This window comes from Cryptomeria japonica, chromosome 2 (assembly GCF_030272615.1).
Source record: "Cryptomeria japonica chromosome 2, Sugi_1.0, whole genome shotgun sequence".
In the NCBI taxonomy this organism is placed as follows: domain Eukaryota; kingdom Viridiplantae; phylum Streptophyta; class Pinopsida; order Cupressales; family Cupressaceae; genus Cryptomeria; species Cryptomeria japonica.
Window position 1 is genome coordinate 325839662 of NC_081406.1, and position 22621 is coordinate 325862282.

At 35.1% G+C, this 22621-nt stretch overlaps 1 protein-coding gene across 3 annotated transcripts in view; it reads right to left on the minus strand.

The window, feature by feature from the left end:
* Positions 1–7928: 7928 nt before the first annotated feature.
* The window catches only part of LOC131027199 (ubiquitin carboxyl-terminal hydrolase 26), a 56740-nt gene continuing 42047 nt past the window's right edge, over positions 7929–22621 (minus strand). For all 3 annotated transcript variants that reach the window (XM_057957189.2, XM_057957190.2, XM_057957191.2), the window contains 4 exons: positions 21139–21363; positions 20711–20977; positions 8968–9109; positions 7929–8593 (listed from right to left, as the gene is read on the minus strand). In XM_057957189.2, the coding sequence (XP_057813172.2) occupies positions 8499–8593; positions 8968–9109; positions 20711–20977; positions 21139–21363 (729 nt within the window). In that variant the 3' untranslated portion in view covers positions 7929–8498. The remainder of the gene's footprint in view (positions 8594–8967; positions 9110–20710; positions 20978–21138; positions 21364–22621) is intronic.

The window sequence follows — 22621 nt, forward strand, 5'->3', positions numbered from 1 at the left end:
GATTGTAAAACAATGGAGAAAATTTTTGGCAAATCATGCATGATTATAAAAAAGTCCATACAAATGCTTGGAAAATCAAACCTTGATCAAAATATATGTTGTGATTATTAAGGCAATTATGGCACCACAATTAGCATGTAGTTATATTGGTATGGTGAAATTGGTCCTCATACACATCCAACTTTTAATGCTATTAATGGCCATTTAACATACATTTGATTAATAAATCATAAAATAATGGTCAATTGGTCCCCTTCACATTTGTAAATATGTTCAAAATTTAAATTGGTAGAAATGAACCATCTAACAATTAACAAAAAAACCTATTTGGCCTCTTTTACAAGTAGCTACCTTACAAACCTTGTCATTGTCATCCTTGATTTCTTATTTCTAGTTTCTAGATTCTAGTTTCTTATTTGATATTTTCATTGTTCTTCTTTTACCAAGGTGTCATTATTTATCCACTATTAATCACTTTTGTATTTTTCTACCTTAGTTCTTTTGTGCAACAAATCTTCATAGATCCCTCCCTAAAAAATAGAATCATTGAAATTTTGTGATTTTTTAATAAAATTCATTGGCACTTACAACATGGTTGGTATACTTGATCTTAAGCTTATTCTTACAATGTAACTTTTTCATTGTCTATCTTTTGTGTGTTTCTATTTTCTCTGTGTCTTGTAAATTTATTTATTTTCACGTAGAAACTGCTCTTTTATACTTTGCAAGGATGGGTATGCATGCATTATTGTTAGATCAAAGATTGGCTCCTTTATATTTTACGTTATTATTGCACTCTTATTTTAATAGTCTTATTCCTCTAAAATGTCACAAGCTTGCTAAAATGCAGGCAAAATGCAATATAAAAAATCGCACTCTACAATTCCTTCATTTTGCCCTTTTCATATTTATACCTTTTTTATAGGATTTTGACCTTATTTATCATTTTCCTAACCCTTTCCAGATTTCATTATATGTCATCACTATCCCTTTTCTAATATTTTTCATTAAATTTAATCTCTCTTTCCTTTTATATATTCATCCTTAGCATTGTCTGCTTACTCATGACCCCCTTACCACTTCTTTTTTTATCTCAAATTCACCTTATTACCAACCAAAGCAAATCAATAAATGCATTCCTATCACTTAGACTATGTGAAAATCCATTCATTTGATTTCTTGTATTCCATGACTACGATTGATTTGAAATCACCACCTTTAGATGGCCACCTCTACCCTTAAATGGCCCTTAAAAATTGAACCTCTCTATAACCAAAAGGGCTAGTTATCAACTATAGGTGTGTGCTCTATTGCCTAGTCCTTATAGTTAATCATTGTTAATTTTTAATGGTAATTAGTCCTAATCATTGTGCCTTGAATCTAAATTCCCTCCAAAAATCTATAAAACAATATTTATACTCATCTATTTTTATATAGTAACAATAAATCTTTAAATTAGGATCTATTATAGAGATAGTTTTCCTAGAGTGAAGCTATGTTAATGCTTACTATATTGCAACAATGAGTTAGCTACCATCATAAAGTCTATAGTAGTTTTTTAGAATCCCACACAATGAATCTTTTTGAGGTCTCCTCCATGTATTTTTTAACATGTAGGACAAGTAAAAAATAATTCATCAAGAATATTCAATGCACCAAGAGGGGAAATTGTTGTAAATTACAAGATGAACCTGTGTACAAATTTTGGGACCACTCTAAGACATAGGACCAAGCCATAGCTCTAGGTGTTAGGGCAAGACTAGGTTATCCACTTGCGCATATGCATTTTCAATTACCCTATTCTTGGCCCCAAATTACTCCATGTCTTTTACATTATAATGGTTTCAACAATTCATTTCTAGTGTGTCTAAGCCATTTTGCTATTTGTATTCTACTCTATTTTCTATATGCTAGTTTTTCTATATACTTTTATTATTTTGCATACCTTTCTAGTAATATCACTAATAAGTTTCCATATAGAGAATTGATTAATAGGTTGTTTCCATGTTCCTTTAAATTTTAGAGGCTTTAGAATACACAAACAAACTACAACCCAAAACCAAGCAAGCCAATTTTTGTAACCTCAACTGCACATTAGTATTGACCTTCAAATTTGTTCAAATTTGGTTTAAGTGCCCCTTGAATAACTCTAATTTCATTTCTAATTGTTGCAACTCTCTATAGATGCATGCGAATCATTAACTTTCTCATATCTCTTTATTATCTTAGTGTATGCATGTGTTTCCAAATTGATTGCTAATTCCCATAGTGTTTCTTATTGTTTTGTGAGATCTCAATACCATTATTGTTAATTTTAGTTAGGTTGATAGTATTAGTGAAACACTAATTTACACAATCAAAAAATAAAAAGAACCATTTAAACGACCTTGAGGTTCATTTTTAGGTTTTTAAAAGAAAGATCAAGCGCAAATCATCGCACTATATTAGTTTGATTATCCTAGAACCTAAAAAGGATGGTACATAGTGACTGCAATAACTATCATGCTCTAAATAAAATCTCAATGAAGAGTTGGAATCCACTCCAACACATTCATAACTTCTTTGACCAACCTACTGGGCACACCATTTCACCAATTATCGATCTTAATTTAGGCTAATCAAGTTCTAGAATTTGTATAACTCGTCTAGAAGATAGTGTTCAAAATGTAGTGAGATTTCAATGAGTGGGTAGTTATGCCTTTTGGTTAACTAATGCTCCTATAACATTTATTTTCCTGATGAATGATATCCCACAAACTTTTAAAAACTCCATCACCTATATGAATAGAATCTATGTATTTAACAAGACTTGAGAGTAACATATATTGCATGTATCTCAAGAATTGTGAACTTAGTGCCAACACAAGTTGCAAACCAACCTAAAAAAATTCACTTTGGCATTACATAATTCTAATACCTTGGTTATCACTAAGTATTCTAACATTTGCATTGATTTGGAAAAGATTAAAGTAATTGGAGAGATTAATTCTACACAACCTTCCAAAATTGTGTGGCTTTATTGGATTCAACAATATTTCTTAAAGTTTTGCCCTTGGGTTCTCATGTCACATGGACCTCAACTAGATCATGTGCACCAAAGCAACATTTCTTTAGACTCCTACACAACTGCTCACCTTCGATGAACTTTAAAATCGCCTTTCACTTGTGCAAGTTTTGGTTCTTCTAAACATCATGATCAACCGAGGTATAAATTGATGCATCAAACTATGTGTTAGGCATTATACTACTATAGCAAGGTTGCCCCATTGCCATCGCTACTACAATTCTTACACATTAAAAAGTTGGAAAATGCATGGCATATGAAGTGGATGACCTACCTACAACAATTTCACTTAATCATCAAGCATAACAAGACATAACAATGAAGTAGCTATCCATGGAGAATCTAGTGGGGGGGGGGGGAGGCAAGGATTTTGCTCGCCTCTCTTTTTTTGTTGTGACGGCTAGGGCTTCAGGACATGTTACCTTGAGACGTGGGGGCAGGGAGTTTGTCGCTGTGTCTTGTGTTGTCTCTATAAATCTGAATAAAGAGACTAAGTTGGAGATAGACCACAATGAGAAGGTTTTTTCTATGCACGGTGTTATCTGCAGGTTTAGGGGGTTCTGGCCTAGTCTCCCTCAGTTGCATGACTGGATCTCCCATCACTGGGAGCCGCTCATTTCAGGTACTGTTCACATCTACCCTTTGGCTAGAGGTTTTTTTGTTGCAAAATTTGAGCATGTTGAGGATAGAAAGATTATTTTGTGTGATAGTTATTTATGTTGGAAGGACAACTTTCCTTTAATGATTAAGCCCTGACACTCTGATTTCAACCCTTTTTTTCTGAAACGTTTAATAAAATTTCGGTGTGGGTTCGGCTCCCTTATCTTCCCCTACATTTGTGGGTTGATTCTCTTTTTGAGGTAATTGGCAATGCTCTTGGGAATTTCTTGTTGGTGGATGATGAATCTAATGACCACCTTCATCCTACCTTTGCTCGAATTTTGGTTGAGCTTAATGTTTCTAATGGACTGCCAGTTGAGATTGTTATCAATTCTTCCAAGGGCAATTGGGTTCAAACCTTGGACTATGAAGGGATTCCCTTCAGGTGTCGAAGATGTTTCAAAACGGGTCATGCGGCTGAGCATTGTGGACTTGAAAAGTAGATGGTTTCAGCCTCCTGATGGAAAGGTGCTTTAAATCAGCATTAGATGGTTGTGAAGAAAATTGATTTTCACGAGGTTCCTAATGCGGAGGGTCCGATTACTGTTGTCTCCTCTCCTGTAGTCTTGGATTCCTGCGAAGGAGCTAGTGAGGCTAGTCAGTCGTCCCCACTTCTTCCTGTTGATTCCTCAGATGGTGCTCCCCTGCCTAGTGGTGTTGGAGTTGCTATTTCTGGTTCTATTCATGTTGTTGTTTTCCTGGTGGGACCTTCTGTGCTCCTGAGAAGGTGGATGCTATTGGTTCTTTTTCTCAGAGTTTCGTTGTTTCAGGTTTGGGTTCGTCTGATTCGGCTGATGCGACTGCCAAGGTTGAGGAGGGTTGGATTATTATTAAGGGAAAGAAATCTAAAACATCCACTCCCTCTTTTGACATGACTCTTCGATCTCACAAGGGTACCACAAGGTAAATCTTAAGGGACTCTCTGTGGATGTTCGAATTGTCACCCGATTGGGTTTTTGTTCTTTGGCTGCTATTTGTAATGTTCTATCTTTTGCAGCCTGTCTCTTCTTGGTTTTTTGTTTTGATTCTAAACCTTTTAGAATTTTCTTTGTAAAGGGTTTCGAGGCCCCTTCAAAACCTGTTTTTGCCTTAATCCAAAACAATGAAGTAGCTATATGTCTTAGTCAACCTTTGCACTCACCACCATGTTGGAATCATGTAGACACATTTTTGTAAATGTGACCATTGCGCACAATAAACAAAGATTTCATGAAGCCATTCAAATCACTTGCACACAAATTCCCTACAAAAAGCTTTTACAAGTCCCATGTGATTCACTATAAGCTTAGATATCTTCACATTGCCTTAGGCATGCCTTGGCACCATCTAATCTAGGAAGTACATTTTTTCATAATGGTAGGACATTTTGGAATCACCAATAACCTTCTAGCACTACAATATATCTACTTTCCTCACTAGGCATAGACACTAAGTGCCACATCAAATATCACATACCCTATTGCAATCTTAAGCCTCAAAACAAGACCTTGTAACTTTGTACTCCTTTATCAATACCTCAACACCCTCGGCGGTCAATCAACATCAATCTCCTCAATAGTCTTCTAACCACCAAATACCAGAATGCTTATGGGTTTGTAGTGGTTGACAAGTTCTCAACAATGGGTATCATGGTCGCTTGTAAGAAACCCGTCATTATGGTAAACACAATGTGAATCTACTTTAACTGTGTTTGGCTTCATTATAGGCTTCCAACATCCATTGTCTTTGACCATGACCCAAAATTTGTCAACAACTTTTGGCATACTCAAAATCAAGTTTAATCAACAACCTTTCACCTGTAAACTAACAAGTAGACAAATTGGTCAACCACACATTGATTCACCTCATAGACATTCTAAAGTGAACATCGGATGACAATCTCATACATCCAACATGCTTAAAACATAACTCTAGAAGGCATGTCTTGTGTTTCAACCAATCACACTCCTTGGCATCTCCTACCATGCACCTTCAACCACTAAAAGATTTGCAAGATAAGTGAATTAAGTGTAATGATTCATCCAACACATCCATGAAATTCATCAACAAATCTAGCAATTTTTTGTGTCAACAATAGAAAATGCAGAGGGCCATAAAACCCATACAAATCTTAACCATACATAAAAAAAAAACGTGTTTGTGGTCCTCATTACAAGATCAAACCACTACACTATCATCCTTAAAACACTAATTGATTCTTAACTTAATTGATGACAACTACTTAATTCTTAACTTTCCAAGGTATTTCGATTTACATCCCAATTTTTAACATGAAACTACTCAAACCATCTTTTTCTCAAATATCATTTCATAGACCTACATCCTACCCATGTTAATCTAGCTATGAAGAATGCTATCACTAATACCCTAATACCCTAATGACTCATACTCGCATAGGTACTCATTGGCTATCTTGGCTTCAATTCCAAGCCTAGTTTCCTTAAGCTTAAGTCTAGTGCAAAGTGGGTGCCACCCAATCCCTGTGTAATTTCATGCATCATTAATACTTTATAACTCCATACACAAGTAAAATTCTTACGCACCTTTGCTTGGTATTGGCCCCCTATGTTTTACAATCTTACATATGGATGCTTGTTCATACACTCCGCCTTGATTAATTCAAGACCATGTGTATATAACAAGTAGCCTCACCTACACCATTTATAAGCCAACCTATCGACACCATACACATTTGAATTATGGCAATCTTCTATTCACATAGATGGTACACCATACACACGACACCTATCAGCTACCTATCAGCATACCGTTATGGACCTAGCTGATGGCCACTTGTATGAATTTAGTTGTTCTATAACAAAATTAAATGAGATCCAACCTGGCCAGCTACTCTACTACACACGGTACTATATAATGTATATTTTCTATCTAGAATAATTTGTCTTTTGGTATTTTTAAATGTGGATTTGTTTTTTTTATCTAAAGTTTAATTTTTGTATTCCACAATTTATGTTACTTGAAAAGTTTGTCCTTCGATTTGCTTGGGTATCCAATTAGTTTGGGGTTGACCACCCAGTATTAATGTGATTGCATTATATGGAGTGCTAGAGTGATAACCCTTAGCTTGCTACAAATACTCTTGAATTCCTGTCAAGGAGTTTATATACAAATCTAGAGAGGTTGAGTCATCTAGTGGTATCATTTGTATAGATAAGAGTTGAGCCATAAATCCGTGAACCTTTTTTATTAACTTCTCCACGCGATATGAGATAGATGTCACATTTTGTTTATATATTATTTCCTGTGAGAATAGAATTACATCCCTTGTTAATGTACAAATTCACTAAAAGCCCAAGATTATACGGGCAGTTTCAGCAATTTCACTTTGGCAAGGATCAATGAAAAGAACCGTTGGGTATTAAGTAGGGTACCAAGGTTTCAAATAACAAGATTACCTTCCTCGGAAACCACATCCCCTTCTAAATAACTAATCTGTATCTTCCTTCAACTCAAAATAGCTAAGAAGAAACCCTGTGCAAAAGGGGAGATTTCATCACTTTGAAACCAAAAATTAACAAGAGCATGTCCTTAGAACACAAAACCACATGCCTGACCTAGAGCCAAATTGAAACCTGGCGACTCATTTGCACCCAAGAGCTTGTTCTGTCCATTGGCAGAAGCGAGCAGAAAATCTTTCTTCCCCAAAAACATACTAACAAGGATGTACAAGGGCATATTTGTCAATAATAAGATGCCCTAGGAGCCAAGATGCTATTCATGCCATCAAAGGAAAGGAGTAAATATAAGACATGAACCTAAATGTTGTTTCTTTTGAAACAATATCAGCACTAAGCTCTGATGCAAACTACCTAAAACCCAGTGAAACATGGAGACACGTTCCTCCCCCCACCCCACCCCACCCCACCCAACCCACCCACCCAAACCCCTGCGTTCCCATGACGGAAAAGGGGACGTCTCCGGGACGGGAGACAGGGACACGAACGCAGAGATGCTGTACAATGAGCTGGCAACAAAATGCACCTGTGCAAATATAACCGTTGTTTTCACATCTACGTCGAGTCCAAACAAAACAATAAAAGCACCAAATAAATGTCGAACGGGTGATGAAAACATATAAGTTGAATTAGCTGCCAAGATCAAACCAAGCTTATGTCAATTATGCTGCTTTGGAAGCTAATGTCATAGTGACTATTGCGATTGGTTTTAAAACACGTACCAGAAATGAAAACAAAATAAACACCACAGCGCCTTGTATTGAAATATTGAAGAAATTGCTCGACACATGTTTAGCCAACAATTTGCAATAACAAGAATACAGAAGTGACCACCATGATTTCTGCTTTTTCACCTTGTACATATTTAGACACATTTGCAGCATTGTGGTTTTTGCTTCCAGGAGAGACGGACAACGCACATCCATGATTGATGATCACATGAATCCACTGCAGTTTATCACATTCATGAACACTTTCTTGAAATCACTCCCGATATGTCAGATCCAAAGAAGATGGCTAGCCCATAGAAAATATAAATAGCTCATCTCTACCATCTCATCAGCGGCATCTTCTCGATGTAGCTGCACCCTCCAGTGGACAAAATCGAATTTGAACGATTTCCCCAAATGCATAACAAAGAAAAATTGCATGATATGCTACACGTCAAAATGTTCCAACGCTTGCTAGATCAAACAACCACCATCTTCTGGTCTTATATTGTCACTGGTTTGAAAATGGCAAGCGGTTGTTCCAAAAATATATGTCAAAGCATCCTTTCTACACAAAAAATTTAGGTTTCAAACCACTTGAGCAGGGACAGTCGATGTCAAAAGTGTCCCTTTGAATCCTTCCTCCAATTGCTCATTTTCCATTTCCTGCTCTGATAGCTCCTCTGCACATGAAACAATGTAGTGGAAAGAATTAAGTCATAATGCATTCCATGGATGTAAGACTAAATTGTCTCTTTATTTCTATATATGCGTAAAGAAACATGTGAATTCTACAAACAAGTATGGTCATATCAATACAGCTATAGTTGAATAGTCGTTGAGGCCCAGGTGTATTGCTCAGTGTAACCACTTATTAAACCCAAATAAGATATGCAGAATGCAATGCTAAAATATCTTTAAGTGCATTTGCTTGGACAAAGTAATGACAAGTAAATGATCATCATTACCATCTCTACCAAATATGTTATACAAGCTGCAGTGCTAAAAAATCTGTCAACATATTTGCTTGGGCCAAGTAATGATGAGAAAAAATTACCAGCAATATCTCGATTTTCATAAACTTCAGTATCCCTAACCCACAGGCTATCTCCGGGGAAAACATTGAAGTCGGCTAAAGTAGCCAATTCATCGACCAGCTCCGTTGTGCCTTTATGAAGTTTCTGATTTTCCTTTACCACCTGACAACAAAAAATAAATCTGTCAAACTGCACAATTAAAAGTTCAGACACGATAATTCCACTGATACTAGCTGCAAAATAACTTCCATAATTAAGATAAATAATCCATAGATGTTATTTGCTACTTACATGTTTCTTGCCTGAAAAATAAGATAGAAGAGAATTGGTTAAAACCTTGGGGCGGGATAGGAATCATAAAAGAATGAAACTAAAAACCACATGGAGGAAAAATAAAAATAGCATAGAATGCCCAGAACTTTGCTTAGGTGCAAGTGAAAGCTTTAAGCACACATTAAAATGAACCAATAAAGCCTACAAACAGAATTATTTGCTGCTATTTTGGTTAACAAGGTCAAAATTGCTCTAGAATAATTTTCTGTGGAGCTACCCTATCCTTTACACTCAAAACAGCGCCCTATTCTTCTGGAATAAAGAAATCTTGTGTGAAGGACGGAAAATGACAGTTTATCATGCAATTTGACTGTGTAAATCCAATACGGATGTTCACCCTAAACTCACAAAGCAATGTAAGAATATAGAGTCAATTATCTGAGGGTGGCAGCTATTTACCATCCCATTAAATGGTTGAACTATTCGCTCAAAACATTCCTCACCAAATACTTAAAAAAATTGTTACCGAATCAGGTTCACGGGTATGTTGGTATTGCAAAATGAATAGAAGTTTAGGTTTTCTTGGATACATCCATACAAAAACTATATACAAACCATAAATATAGACAAATTCTAGCCTAAAAATGGGAATAAAGTTCAGCTAGCCACATTACATGCATATAATAAACAAGACAACCATTAAAATACTACTCCAATGTTAATTTGTCAGAATCGAATTTCATGATAGATATTCATTATTCAATATGAAAATAAAAAATAATAAATCAGCAATCACTGTCATATTGCTCTTCATAAACACCTATTATGCAAAAAAAAATCAAATATAAATTAAGATACTATTCAAATGACAGGTTTGAAACCGCTGTAACAAATTAAATAAATTACACTAAATACGTTTTAAAACCGCCATTGAGTTATTTAAACAAATTATAGTGAACACCTTTTAAAAGCTTCATTGGCTATGTAATTATATAAATTATAGTATAAACCTTTTAAATACCTATAACAAATTATATGCTTCATATGGTTTCTGAATGCAATCTTGGAATGGAAGCTGTTTTGAGTGGGTTAATTGATGTTTTCCAAGAAACACCGAGTGTGGAATTAAACTCCCAGAAAGCAAAGAATACAGGTGAACATTAAAGACCCTGGAGGCTGAACTGACTTTATGCCAACAACTACCATCTGGATGGCCTTCTGCACATAGTTCACCCCATGTGCTGAGTTCAGGAAAGAAGCCTAGCAAAAGCAGCGGCACAAACTTGGCTGCACAACATAATGAAAAGGATGTCTACTTTTCCAACACAACCATCACAACATAGACGGACGTGGCTAATCTGGCTCCAAAATGACTGACTAACCTTCGCGTTATACACACAGCTGAAAAACGCAGCTAGTTCTGTCGAGCATGACCGAGATCTTTAATTTTACTTACCCTTGTGTTACACAGAAATCGTGGCGTTTTTGGAGCCAGATTAGCTACAGCCCAACATAGGCTACCATTAAAGAATAAATAAAATTAAAAATCCTATCCAATTAGCCACGAGTCCATTCTAGTATCATATTTGCAGCCCAGACTTACCCAGGGAATGTCCATGAACGCAGACAGTCAAATCCAGAGTCCAAACACGTTCCCTGCCTGCACGCACAAGGAACCAAATTCTGTACCCATATTGAGACCAGATCAGACCTGGACCCAGGGCTTCAAGTCGGTGAACCAGCAACTTAGCCAAGAACTGGAGTCTTTAAAAGCATTAACAGACCTATTACTGTTCACCTCCAAAAACATTGGGGAATCTTCTTAAACACAAAAATAGAGAAATTTTCAAAAGTATACTCAACAAATAAAAAATAAATTACAAGACAATACTGAGAGAAACATATAAAGGATAAATCATAATGGCAATTTCCTCAGACCTTATTGTCTGAGACAATTGTACGGAAAAGACTCCAAAGGATCAGATGCCATTGATTCTAACTATGCTCATCTAATACACAGTGAGTATCCCATTTCTTTTGAAACAGAGGAGAACGCTTATTAAACTATAGCATAGAAATCTTATTTGTTTGTGAAAAAAATTCCACATCACACACTGCTAGTCAAAAATCAAATGAATTTCCCTTCCGTAGAACTAAAACTGTAACTAATACTAGTTTGCACTTGCAGTACAATGGTATCAGTCTTGTACAAATATTAAATATTTTATCATCCCAAACAGAGTTTGCATAATCAGACTCAGCAGAACAAAAAAATTCAACTCGGCACCTTTAAAAATATTTAATTTTCTTGAAAAAGCATAAATTTTATTCAAAAAACAGTTACAAAAACAAATCAAATGAATCTCTACAGTTTGCATACTCAGACCTGGCAGACCAAAAAGTTTCAACTCAGCACCTTTAAAGCTTTTTTTTCTGAAAAAATATAAATTTGACGCAAAATACAGTTACAAAATGAGTCAGTAAAACATTGGCAACTATTTTCTATTAGATTTGAATACAAATAGCATACAATATCTCATCGTCATTCAACCACAACAGCTTACTGATAACTATCATATATTTATGATGATTGTCATTCAAAATCATCATCATAAATTGCATATCCAATAATCACAATTTCCCTTTCCTCATTGTAGTGAAAAATTGGGAAGAGGGTCTACTCCTTACGATCAATTGTGGCTCCTCCTTTAGCCTAGAAGGCTGCTGCTTCATCCTAGTACTAGATAGTAGTCACTCATCTACCTCATCTTCAATATTATCATCCAAATTAATCTTTCATACTTCTGCTGCACCTACAATCTCCATAGCTTGCCTCTCAAAATCAGCAATCTCGTCTTCCATAAACATTCAGTTGTCCTCATCCTGCAGTCCAAGGTCTGCAGGGATCAATTGCAAACAAATCTATAGGTTCTTATGCAGATGTGTCATCCACCTTCCTTGTGTGAAGCCAAAGATAGTATTGTGAATGGCCTCAAACAAACTCCACTTTGATCGAGCAAAGCTCCAAATTCTATGGGGAATTGCTACTCCAATTTGATTGAGCAAAGCTCCAAATTCTATGGGGAATTGCTAAGGGCATGTGGCCTTTAATAGAGGAAAAAAATTATTTTTCAAGTCTAACCCACATTTTCATGTCCAACACATGTCCCAACAAGTCTACTATCAGAATCAACAAATGCAAACAGCAAGTTAAAATCATATTCTTTGAGACTAATTTACTATGGGTGGCAGGCTACTGTGTGAGTTAATTGGCAGCATTTTTTTTCTAGTGAGTACTCAGCAAGTATGTTATCAATGATCCCAAAGAGCAAAACATTCTCTTATATTTATATCTTTTTTTTTCTAGTGAGTACTCAGCAAGTATGTCAACAATGATCCCAAACAGCAAAACCTTCTCACACAATTTTTCAATTACTTAAATATTATCTTTTTAGGGTGGGAACAACGTCAATCTCTACATTGGCCCAGATGCTAGTTCACCTTCTATTCTTTACTCCAATACAATTAAGAGGCTTGTTCTCCTTCAGGTCTCCTTCCCCAATATTAACATCTAGCTTTACTTTCACAAAATTACTTTGTACCATATAGCTTCCCATATACTGATTCAGGTCACCCCTTGTTATTTTCTGGGTTCATTTCTAGCATTAATTTTAAAAAAATTTGTTAAGTGTTAGCTTTCTATTTTAGTATTGCAACTACTAGTATTACTGTTAGTCAAAACCCACACAGCCAAAGTGTGAAACTAATCATCAGTGACACTGCTGCTACCGAAATTAGCAGAAATCTACATTTTCCAAGATAGACGATAAACTAAATCTACTGCAAATAGAACAGAAAATGAATATGGTAATCTTTCTCTCTTTCAAAATCTAGATTTAATCGCATCATACAAATCATTTTCTTTGCATATCATGTTTATACTCTTTCATACTTTGTGATGCTAGTGGTTGAATGGTGAAACTTTGTGTCACCTGCATGATGCTTAATCTGTGAAAACCTTAGGTTTCTATGAAGTTTCTGTTATGCTTCCTGGGGACACCTCCCCTGCCCTTTTCGGTGTGTTCCCATTCAGTGACGTTTGAAGAGCATGGGGACACCTTAAAAATGTCCTCCCACCATCCACTGTCAAGAAATTTACCTTGAAAACAGCTCAGAAACAGTGGCAATAAGTCCAGAACGTTTAAAAATATTCTCTTAATCTCTTAAAACCAGTTTGAGTTCTGATATTCCTTATGTTTCCACAGAATAATCTTCTTTTGTTCTTCAAAAATTGTATGTTGCATTCTAACAAACAAACAAAACAAGACAAATTAAAGCAATTAATTAAAAAAATTGTCTCTTATATTAGCCTCCTATACTCTAAAAGCAACTTCATTTCATTTTCAAGCCAAAGGAGGAGGACAAAAGAGAGTTTTGAGCCAAAATTAGATTGCATTTAAGGAAACCAGCAAGGAGATTGAGCAAAAATGGATGATTGAATCACATTTAGGCAGGTTTGTAGATACTTTTGGAGCATCTTAAGGATTCTACAAAGGATTGGAAAGAGCCCACAATCGATTTCAAGATTTTAGAGGTAAGTTTGTATTTTAAAGGTTCTTTTTTTAACAAAAATTCCATTTATCTATTACATTTATTTTTATCTTTTTTATTTTGTTTTTTTAGTAGACCAAAGAACAAACTCTAGGTGTGTTAAATTTTTTTGCTGAACAAACCCTAGGTATTTTTATTTTTAAAAAAATAGTTTTCTAACTACAAACACTAGATTTTTTATATTAGTTTAAAGATAAATCATAAATGTTAATTTTTTTCTATTTATATGTAATTGCAGGACTCTTTAGAATTATAAATTGTCTTTATTACAATTCACAGTGTTCTAAATCCCAATTAGAAGGGACCCTTATTGGAAACATGGTATGCCTAGGCAAAAGAAAGTAGAGGTAACTTGTTTCCATTGCAAAACAAATACCTGTTTGAGGCATTAACAGATTAAAATGACGAGATGCTAATCCATGCCCAAAAGTGCTTGGTAAGGTTATGAGTGAAGTGCAAGTTCAATTCGAAACCTTTGAGCAGCAAAATAACTAAAAAAGAGGCAAAGAGAGGAGATGGTAGTCATTGATGGAATTGGAGAATCTTTTGTTTCCAATCCTACATTTCTTCCATCTTCGAGTGTTGGTGGTGCTAGTGGCAGTGGTAGTGGCAATACCAGTCTTATCACTAGGCCTAGAGTTCGTACATCTAGGATAGATTCATATGTTTTGCCACACACAACTCTAGTTTCTCACTCATCAATTACAAGCATGAGTTGGAACAAAGATAAACATGACGCAACTAAAAGTGCAATTGGAGACTTCGGTTCCATTGCACAATTCCATTCTATGAAGCTAGGCAATTCGTTTTTTTAATTTAAATATATAAGTTGATTATTTATCTCATGAGTTTTTATATTTGAAAGTATGAAGAATTCAAATTTAAACTCTTCGTATTACAATACGTATTTTATTTAAATTATTTGTGTTAGGTGAGGTCTCCTTAATGGAAAAACATGGTTGATTCCATTACTGTTTGTGAGGCAAGGTTCAAAGCCCCTAATGATGAGGAGATCAAGGGCCCCATTTTGTCACAAAAGGTGGCTGATGTGAAAGCCACAATAGAGGAGCAGTGAGAGATATGGAGGAGGAAGGGCTACACCATCATGACCAATAACTAGACAAATGGGAGAAATATAACATTGCTAAATTTTCTTGTTCTTTCCTCAAGTGAGTGTACATCCTGAAATGCATTGATTTAGTAATTAAGATTTTTAATTTATGCTTTATTGAATTATAAATTTTGTTTATTTCTCAAGTGGCATTAAATCTTCTGATGAAGAGACCAAAAATGTTGAATTCCTTTGAGAATTAACGATATAAGATTTCCACAAACCATAACTTGTTAGATGCTGCTTCCAGATTAGATTGTGTGCAACTTTTTTATGATCACACTTTGTAATCCATCATCAAGACGATAGAGAGCTAAGATATCCAAAATATGAGATGGATGAGACGAATCAACATTTCCTTTGAGAAGCTTTTAAAGGAGTCTTGAATGAGATGGATAAGGAGAATGTGGAGCAAGTAGATTGCAGATAATGCAGCAAATTATGTCGTTGCATGTAGCCTACTCATGGATTGACATCCATCATTATTTCAGATTCCTTGTACTGCTCATTGCCTTGACCTCATACTAAAAGATCTTGGCAAGATTCCATGGATCAAAACATGTGTGGAGATAGCAAAGAATATTTGTAAATTCATGTACAACCACACGTGGATCCTCAGCCTAATGAGGTAATTCACAGGCAAGGAGTTGGCTCCTCCTAGAATAACAAGCCCCTACATGCAACTATTTATTTCATCAATCTAGCATTCCAATTCCCCCTTGATTTCAAGGTGAATGAGAAGGTTTTGAGTGGGCCTTAAACCGGATGATGCCTGATTCTAGTGTTGTACCACGTATATTTGCCAAGATTGAGATCTTTAGACTTGCACAAGGAGATCTCTTTGCACAAAACAAATGCAAGGCAACTCTGTTGACATTGCAGCCAGGTAAAAATTTATTAAGAGTATTGAAACTTAAAGTTGGACAATGAGATTGACGCTTTTCTTTTTCTCATCTCAAATGCATAGTGGTAAAGATTTGGTACTAAGGCACCAAATCTTGAGAGGGTTACAATTCAATCATTGAGCCAAACATGCAACGCTTCAAGTTGAGAGTGCAATTGGAATATTATTGAGCACATACACTCTAAGAAACACAATAGATTATCAATGTAGAGATTAAATGATCTAATTTATGTTCATTATAACCTTCACCTTCACCTCAGACAGATTTTGGGTTGTGACTTATCACCAATCACACTAGAGGAGATTGATCCACAATCAGATTGGATCATAGAGGAGTAGGATCCCATCTTTCGTGATGAGGACCTTGATTGGATTGACCGAGTGGATATGAGGTAGAAACACTAACCATGGTAGAGGAGGATAAAGCACAAGAAAACACCTTGGATGTTGGTGTGGGTGTCACTGAGACACAAGCAAATATCAGGGTTGCATCATCATCCAGAACCTATCTTAGATGCCCACGCAAGAGGGCCAAGTGATGTAGGCTCCTCTAAGCCATAGACTTCTAGCTTTTGTTTTGATATTCATTTGGAACTTTTGATGCCATGGATTTCATTTTCCATGAGTTTTGTATACATTTGACAATATTTATATATCTAAATGTGTTATTTCCTTCAACTAAAATTTGTGTATAATATTTATACTTATGTGAATGATGAACACAATCAAAGAAGATTATATTTGATGAGGTTATTATGTCTTTTAAGGATTATTTATTGAAGGGTGCATGAAACAAGTTTGAAATATTTAAAAATCTCTAAATTACTTGGGTTTTTCAATTTGCCAAGTTTGGGCACCAAGTCCAAGTCTAGGTCAAAAATCAACTTGCCAAATCCAAGGCAGGTCTGCAGCAAGTAACACTAATTAGAACCACACATATAGAGGGTTTGTTTACCTTTCCCGACCCATTATAACTTTTGTCTAGCCAATGAATCTCCTTTCTGTCTATAGGTAGGTAGATAGTCTCATTTCTAATGTTCACCAAGTCATCATGATTTTCTTTTCCCTTTCAAAGTATGTGTTTTTTTTATCATTTCATTTAAGTTACATGTTAGTTGGTAGGCATTAGTGTATTGCCTGCAAGAAAGACATTGGTTGCAAGTTTTTCCAAAAAAATGGCATTCTCCTATGGTCCAAGTTTGTGCCATAGTCCCTAGAAAGTGTCAAATGTTCATATCCCTATGAAACTCCATTTCAAAAATCAAGTTCAAGTCAATTGTTTTCTTCCCAATCATTTTAAAAATATTATCTTGTCTTTGGTCCTATCAACTAATAATTTCATAGGGAAAAATGTGATCACGACAAGAGTATAAACTAATGAAAATGGCAAAGGACAAGACAGATCAAGCCAGCAAATTGACTCAAACGGTCACCTAGGTTAAAAGAGGGCAAGGTGATTTGAAAATTTTGGCATGCTTCTTCAAAGTGACTAAGACTCTATATAGAGGGTAAGATTAAGCGTCAAACTTGGGGTGCACTTTTAAGATGGCAATGACAATGTAACACCACACTCAAACAAATGGTTAAGAGTGCAAGAAAGGACACCCAGAAGTGAAAGAGAAAATCAGTCAATCTTGGGGTCATTTCAACATGGCATTTTTAAAACATAGTTTATCTCTATCATGTCAGATCATTCTCCTATTGAGACTTCTATTATGGTTGATCAGAATAATCAAATCAGTGAAGGTTCTAGAAAGCACACGTTTAAACTCAATATCTTCCTCCTTAAAGATCAAGCTTCTCTTCATGGAATCAGAAAAGAAACTGTTCTTGTAAAGAATGGTTATAAGGGAAGTTTGCCATCAAAAGATGGGATCACTTGGTCTCTTTGTGGAGAAATATCTTTAAGATGGTAGGAAATAAAAGGTTTTAGACAAAGAGAATTGAGAACACTCTTGAAGAGAAGATTTTATCTCTGGAAGTAGAGCTGCAACAGAACAAAATGATCAAAGAGCTCTTGTTAAGATGGTTAGGACTAAGAATCTTCTCAGGAGACTGCAGAACTACAAAAGTCAAAGGGCCAAAATTAGATCAAAAAGTGAATTGAATTAAGGAAGGAGATAGAGGTTCCAAGTATTTTTTAATCTTATCAAAACTAAATAGAATTGAGAAAGACTTGGCCCTATAGAAGTTGACAGTATTATTTTCAATAATAGAGCCTTCATGAAGGAGGACTTTCATTCTTTTTATCAAAACCTTTTTGCTATGGAGGATGATAATCACAACAAAAAAGCAAGGAAACTCTGTAATAGGGTCATTCCCAAGTTGGTCAAGAAGAATGATGCTTTGGATCTCAATAGAGATAATCACGAAGGATGAGGTCATTAATACCATTAATTCCTTTTGTGATGGAAAATCTCCGAGCAATAATGGTCTTTGTAATGTCCCCTTCCTAATTTGCTCTAGAATTTCTCCTAAAACAACAATTGCAACAAATTAGGGTCAGGGTTAGGGTTACATCTTTAGATCAGATGTATTTAATAGCATTTGGAGGGCTTAGGGCAGTGTCAAACTCACAGCTTTTAGATCAGTTTGGTGGAACCTTGAATGAAATAATAAACCCTTGGCTCTTACCCAGGGGCATTTTGCCAAATATTGGGGACTCAAAAGGGACTCCAAACTTCCAAGATTGAAAAAAAAATTGAAAACCCCTGCAACCCAAAAAGAACCATTTCTCTTTTGAAAAGAGCTCTATATGTGAACTTCCCCATTTCTCTATTATTGAACGCTGAAAGTTTGATGAACTTCAGGTCAAATGGTGGTACTATCTTTGATGAAATCTCTGCTAAAAAGATATATGCAATGCTTACTGATATGAGAGAAATAGACGTTTGTTTGAACAAGGGTTGGAATCTAGATTGGTCTAATTCTAAATGGGCATGTGCATTGAGACATAACTAATTTTCCATTGTTGAACCAAAGAAATCTTGTTTTAGATGGCTTCTTATTTCGAAGAAGATTGCTGTGACTGTTGAGTTAGTTTCTCTAGGTATCCCTTTTAAAATGTATTCCTTCGGTAATCAAATTGAGACTTTTGAACATTTTTTTTTAATTGTCAGTTTTCTTTTTTGCATTAATTATCTTTTATTGGTGACAAGCTAGGATGGGACATTAAAGATGGTTTTACTTGGTTTGGGATTTCTTGTGCTTGCTTATGTAATTTTATGGTTTATCCGGAAGAAGAGAAACGAGGAGATTTTCCAAGGAAAAAGGACATACCTTACTGACTTTAAATGTGAACTCACCCTTATGAGCATTCTTTTGCAGGTCAACATGATTCCGGAAATTCCCAAGGAAAGATTCTTTATCTTGCTTGAGGTAGGCCTTACTATTGTTCACAAAGAAGGAAACTAGAAGGATGACTAGTTTGGTGGACAGTCATTTTGGTTTATACTGGTTAGTGGTATTACTGTTTTAGTCAAGCTTGGGTGCAGATACTGTGAATCTGAAGTTGAATGTATATTTTCTATAGTTTTAATATAAATATAAAAGAAATCTTTACAAATCAAAAAAAAAATTAATATCTAAGTTTAGTATTCAAATATATATATATAAAAGAATACCCATATGAAGAAATAGAGAAATCAAGTGGCATGGCTACAATGGTAGCAAAGGGGTTGTAAAAGAGTAAGTGGTTAACCAAAAAACCTTTGCATCTTGACAGTCATTTACAGACCAAACCTTCAACATCTTGAAGGTGTTTTAAAAGGAAGGCCAAAACTTTTAACCTCACAATACAAAGCAATGAAGAGTGGTACTCAAAACTAAAAGCTGAGGCATTATTTATTTCTCACATCAATAGATAAAATGGCATTATAAGGAATAACTGACAAATCTATTCATTAAAAACAATATTGTCCAAATAAGTAGTAGTAGTCTCGGACACATCAGGCTAAGAATTCAACAGTATTTATTTTTTGCTCGTTTTCAAATTCAATATATAATGTTTTTTTTCACTCTTGTAACGATCATGAATTTTCTTTGCAAAAGGCGCAATGATCTATTTCTAGGAGCAGTATTAATATCAGCCTGCTTATGCACAAAAAACTTAACAATCCTATTTTTTAATTGTAAATTCAAATTGTGTTTCTCATATTACCATGCATTGCCCTATATAAAACATTATAATGTAGAACTACTGTTTACATATGTTCAGGTAGAAATGATGGTCATATCAAATTTCAACTTCCTTGGTCGGTGACCATGTAAATAGGCTGCAAACTTCTAGAGAAAATGCACAAGTTTCCATGCACATTCTGCACTAGTGTACATTGTTATCCTCATTCTGTATGTCACTCTCTCCTGAATACCTTGCTTCAGAATTTGGTTTGTCAACACCAAATTTTGCAGAGAAGTTTCCATCAACCAGGCCTTGCATTTGACAATCATTTCAGCCAGTGGTCTGTGAATAACCTCAACTGAGCCTTAAAGTTGATACAACATTGACTAAAACTTGACTTAAGATTTAACTAATAGAAGTGCAGCTGCATTTATGCAACAGCCAACCAGATCATGTTCCATTAATTCCAGAATTACAATAATTTACTTTGCAGTACCAATGACCAACCTTGATAATTTATGAACAAGAATATAATTATGTTAAGTCTTACTGTGACTCTGTAATACTAGGATTTATACATAAATGTTTCCTAAAAAAATTCGTTTAATTCCATATTATAAAAACCATCTTTATGTGCTGTAAATTTTGCCAAAGACATATTTTCAATGCATGACTTTCAACATTCATGGCTTATATTTTGATTTTACAGTGTTACAAGAAGAAAAACAGTGAAATATTACTTACTCCAAGGGATTCCCAGACCATCATCTTCAATTGATACACAGTTGTGCATCCAGAAACTTTCAAGTTTATTGAGCTACCATTTGTCGATGTCTTCCGAGACCTCCTCGAAGTGCGACGTTCAACATCAGGTAAAGATCCAGAGTTAGTTAGAATGGACCTAGGAGGTTCTTTACCTCGAAAAAGATGTATGCGAATCTCCTCATTTCTATATTCCAATTTACGCATAAATTCACAGCTTTCTCTGTCCTCTATGCACTCTTTACAGATCTGGTCAAACACCAAAGTAATCACAATCAAGGTGATACACATCCAAATCAGACTGTCCTTCAACAGCTCCCAAAATGCCATGAAACCGTGTCCAAGTTCTGTAGTCTATAAAAAAAATTAAAATAAACTAATTACCTTAATTAAATGCAAGAAAAACTCACCTCTGGTTGTGTTCTTAAAGTATGTATTTTACTCATCTTACACTCCTGATCATCAACATTTAATTCATCCTCTGTTATTGGTACTTCCTTGCAGCTTCCAGAAATACCATTTGCTTCAGAAGTTTGAAATTCAACTAGAAAACTAATGCCTTTACTTGCAGGTACATCCCATTCTTGACAGAAAACCTCCCAGTCCTTTTCTGTAATAATTGTCAAAGCATCTGCCTGTACATAAACAACTTAACTTAAGGAGCTTTCGTTACAAACTGAAATTGATCCACAACATTTGTAATAGAACACTGGAAATGTTCAATCACAAATTAAGAGGCTTTTTAGTTAATAACTACAATAATGAAAATCATCAACTACACATGATTCATGCTTATTTGACATTTTGGATGAAGAATGTATATAAACGCATAAGGCATTGCACAAAATAAGCATCCATTGTGCTGCACAAGAAAAAGTACAAAATTTGTGTTTCACTTCTCCCTTCAAATTTCCTAGTGTTTAGCACCAGTTTCCAGAGAACTCATTATTAATTTAGTGAAATATAAGTTCTCCAGATCATTGAAGTTTAGTATGTAGGTAAGATTTAATAAATGTTTGTTATTTTTAAAAAATAATTTCAAATGTAAACTTTTTTTGCAAGGCATTCTAATAATATTATCTATTTAACTTAAATGCATGTTTGCATTATTACGAAGTAATTGGTAAAATATTTGCTTAATATTAACAGAGATCAATAGATCTATATACAAGAAGAAAGACGATGTTTCCTTGGGAAACGATCATGAAGAATAGAAACAATCTATTCTAGCTAACAGCTAACTAAGTATTTACAGAATATTACAGTAGATAACCATTAACAATAATATTATCTATTTAACTTAAATGCATGTTTGCATCACACTAATGTATAGCAATTGAACATCCAAAATCCAAATAATTGTTGGTTCACAGATGCATCATGGAACCATCTGTCAAGGCATAGGTGCTTCAAGGAAATAACAACCCTCTTTCCTTGAATATACAACCCTTTCTTATAATTGTTGACACTCAACATTAGACTACAGATCTAAATCAAATTGTGTAGAGTGTGGCACATTACATTTAACTTCACACTAAGAAAGATAAATTCACTTGAAAATAGAGATACAATTTACCACACTACAACATTAACCATCACAAACATGAGGTAACTCATCTATCCACAATCCATGGAATAAAATACTGTTAAAAGTGGGATGATACTCCCCTCCCCCCTCAAAAAAAAAGGTTATTTTGGGCATAGCTTACAAACCCGTTGAAAACTCAGCAAATTTCTGAGTACAAACATGACGACACAAGTAAACCACAGGTAAAAAGCGCTATTTACACTATTGCGAGGCTATAAAACCCTGTATTCAGCCCTTCATTACACACAACAGCAGCAAACACAAATTTAAAAGCATGTTGGGAAAAAAAATTAGGCTCTTTTATA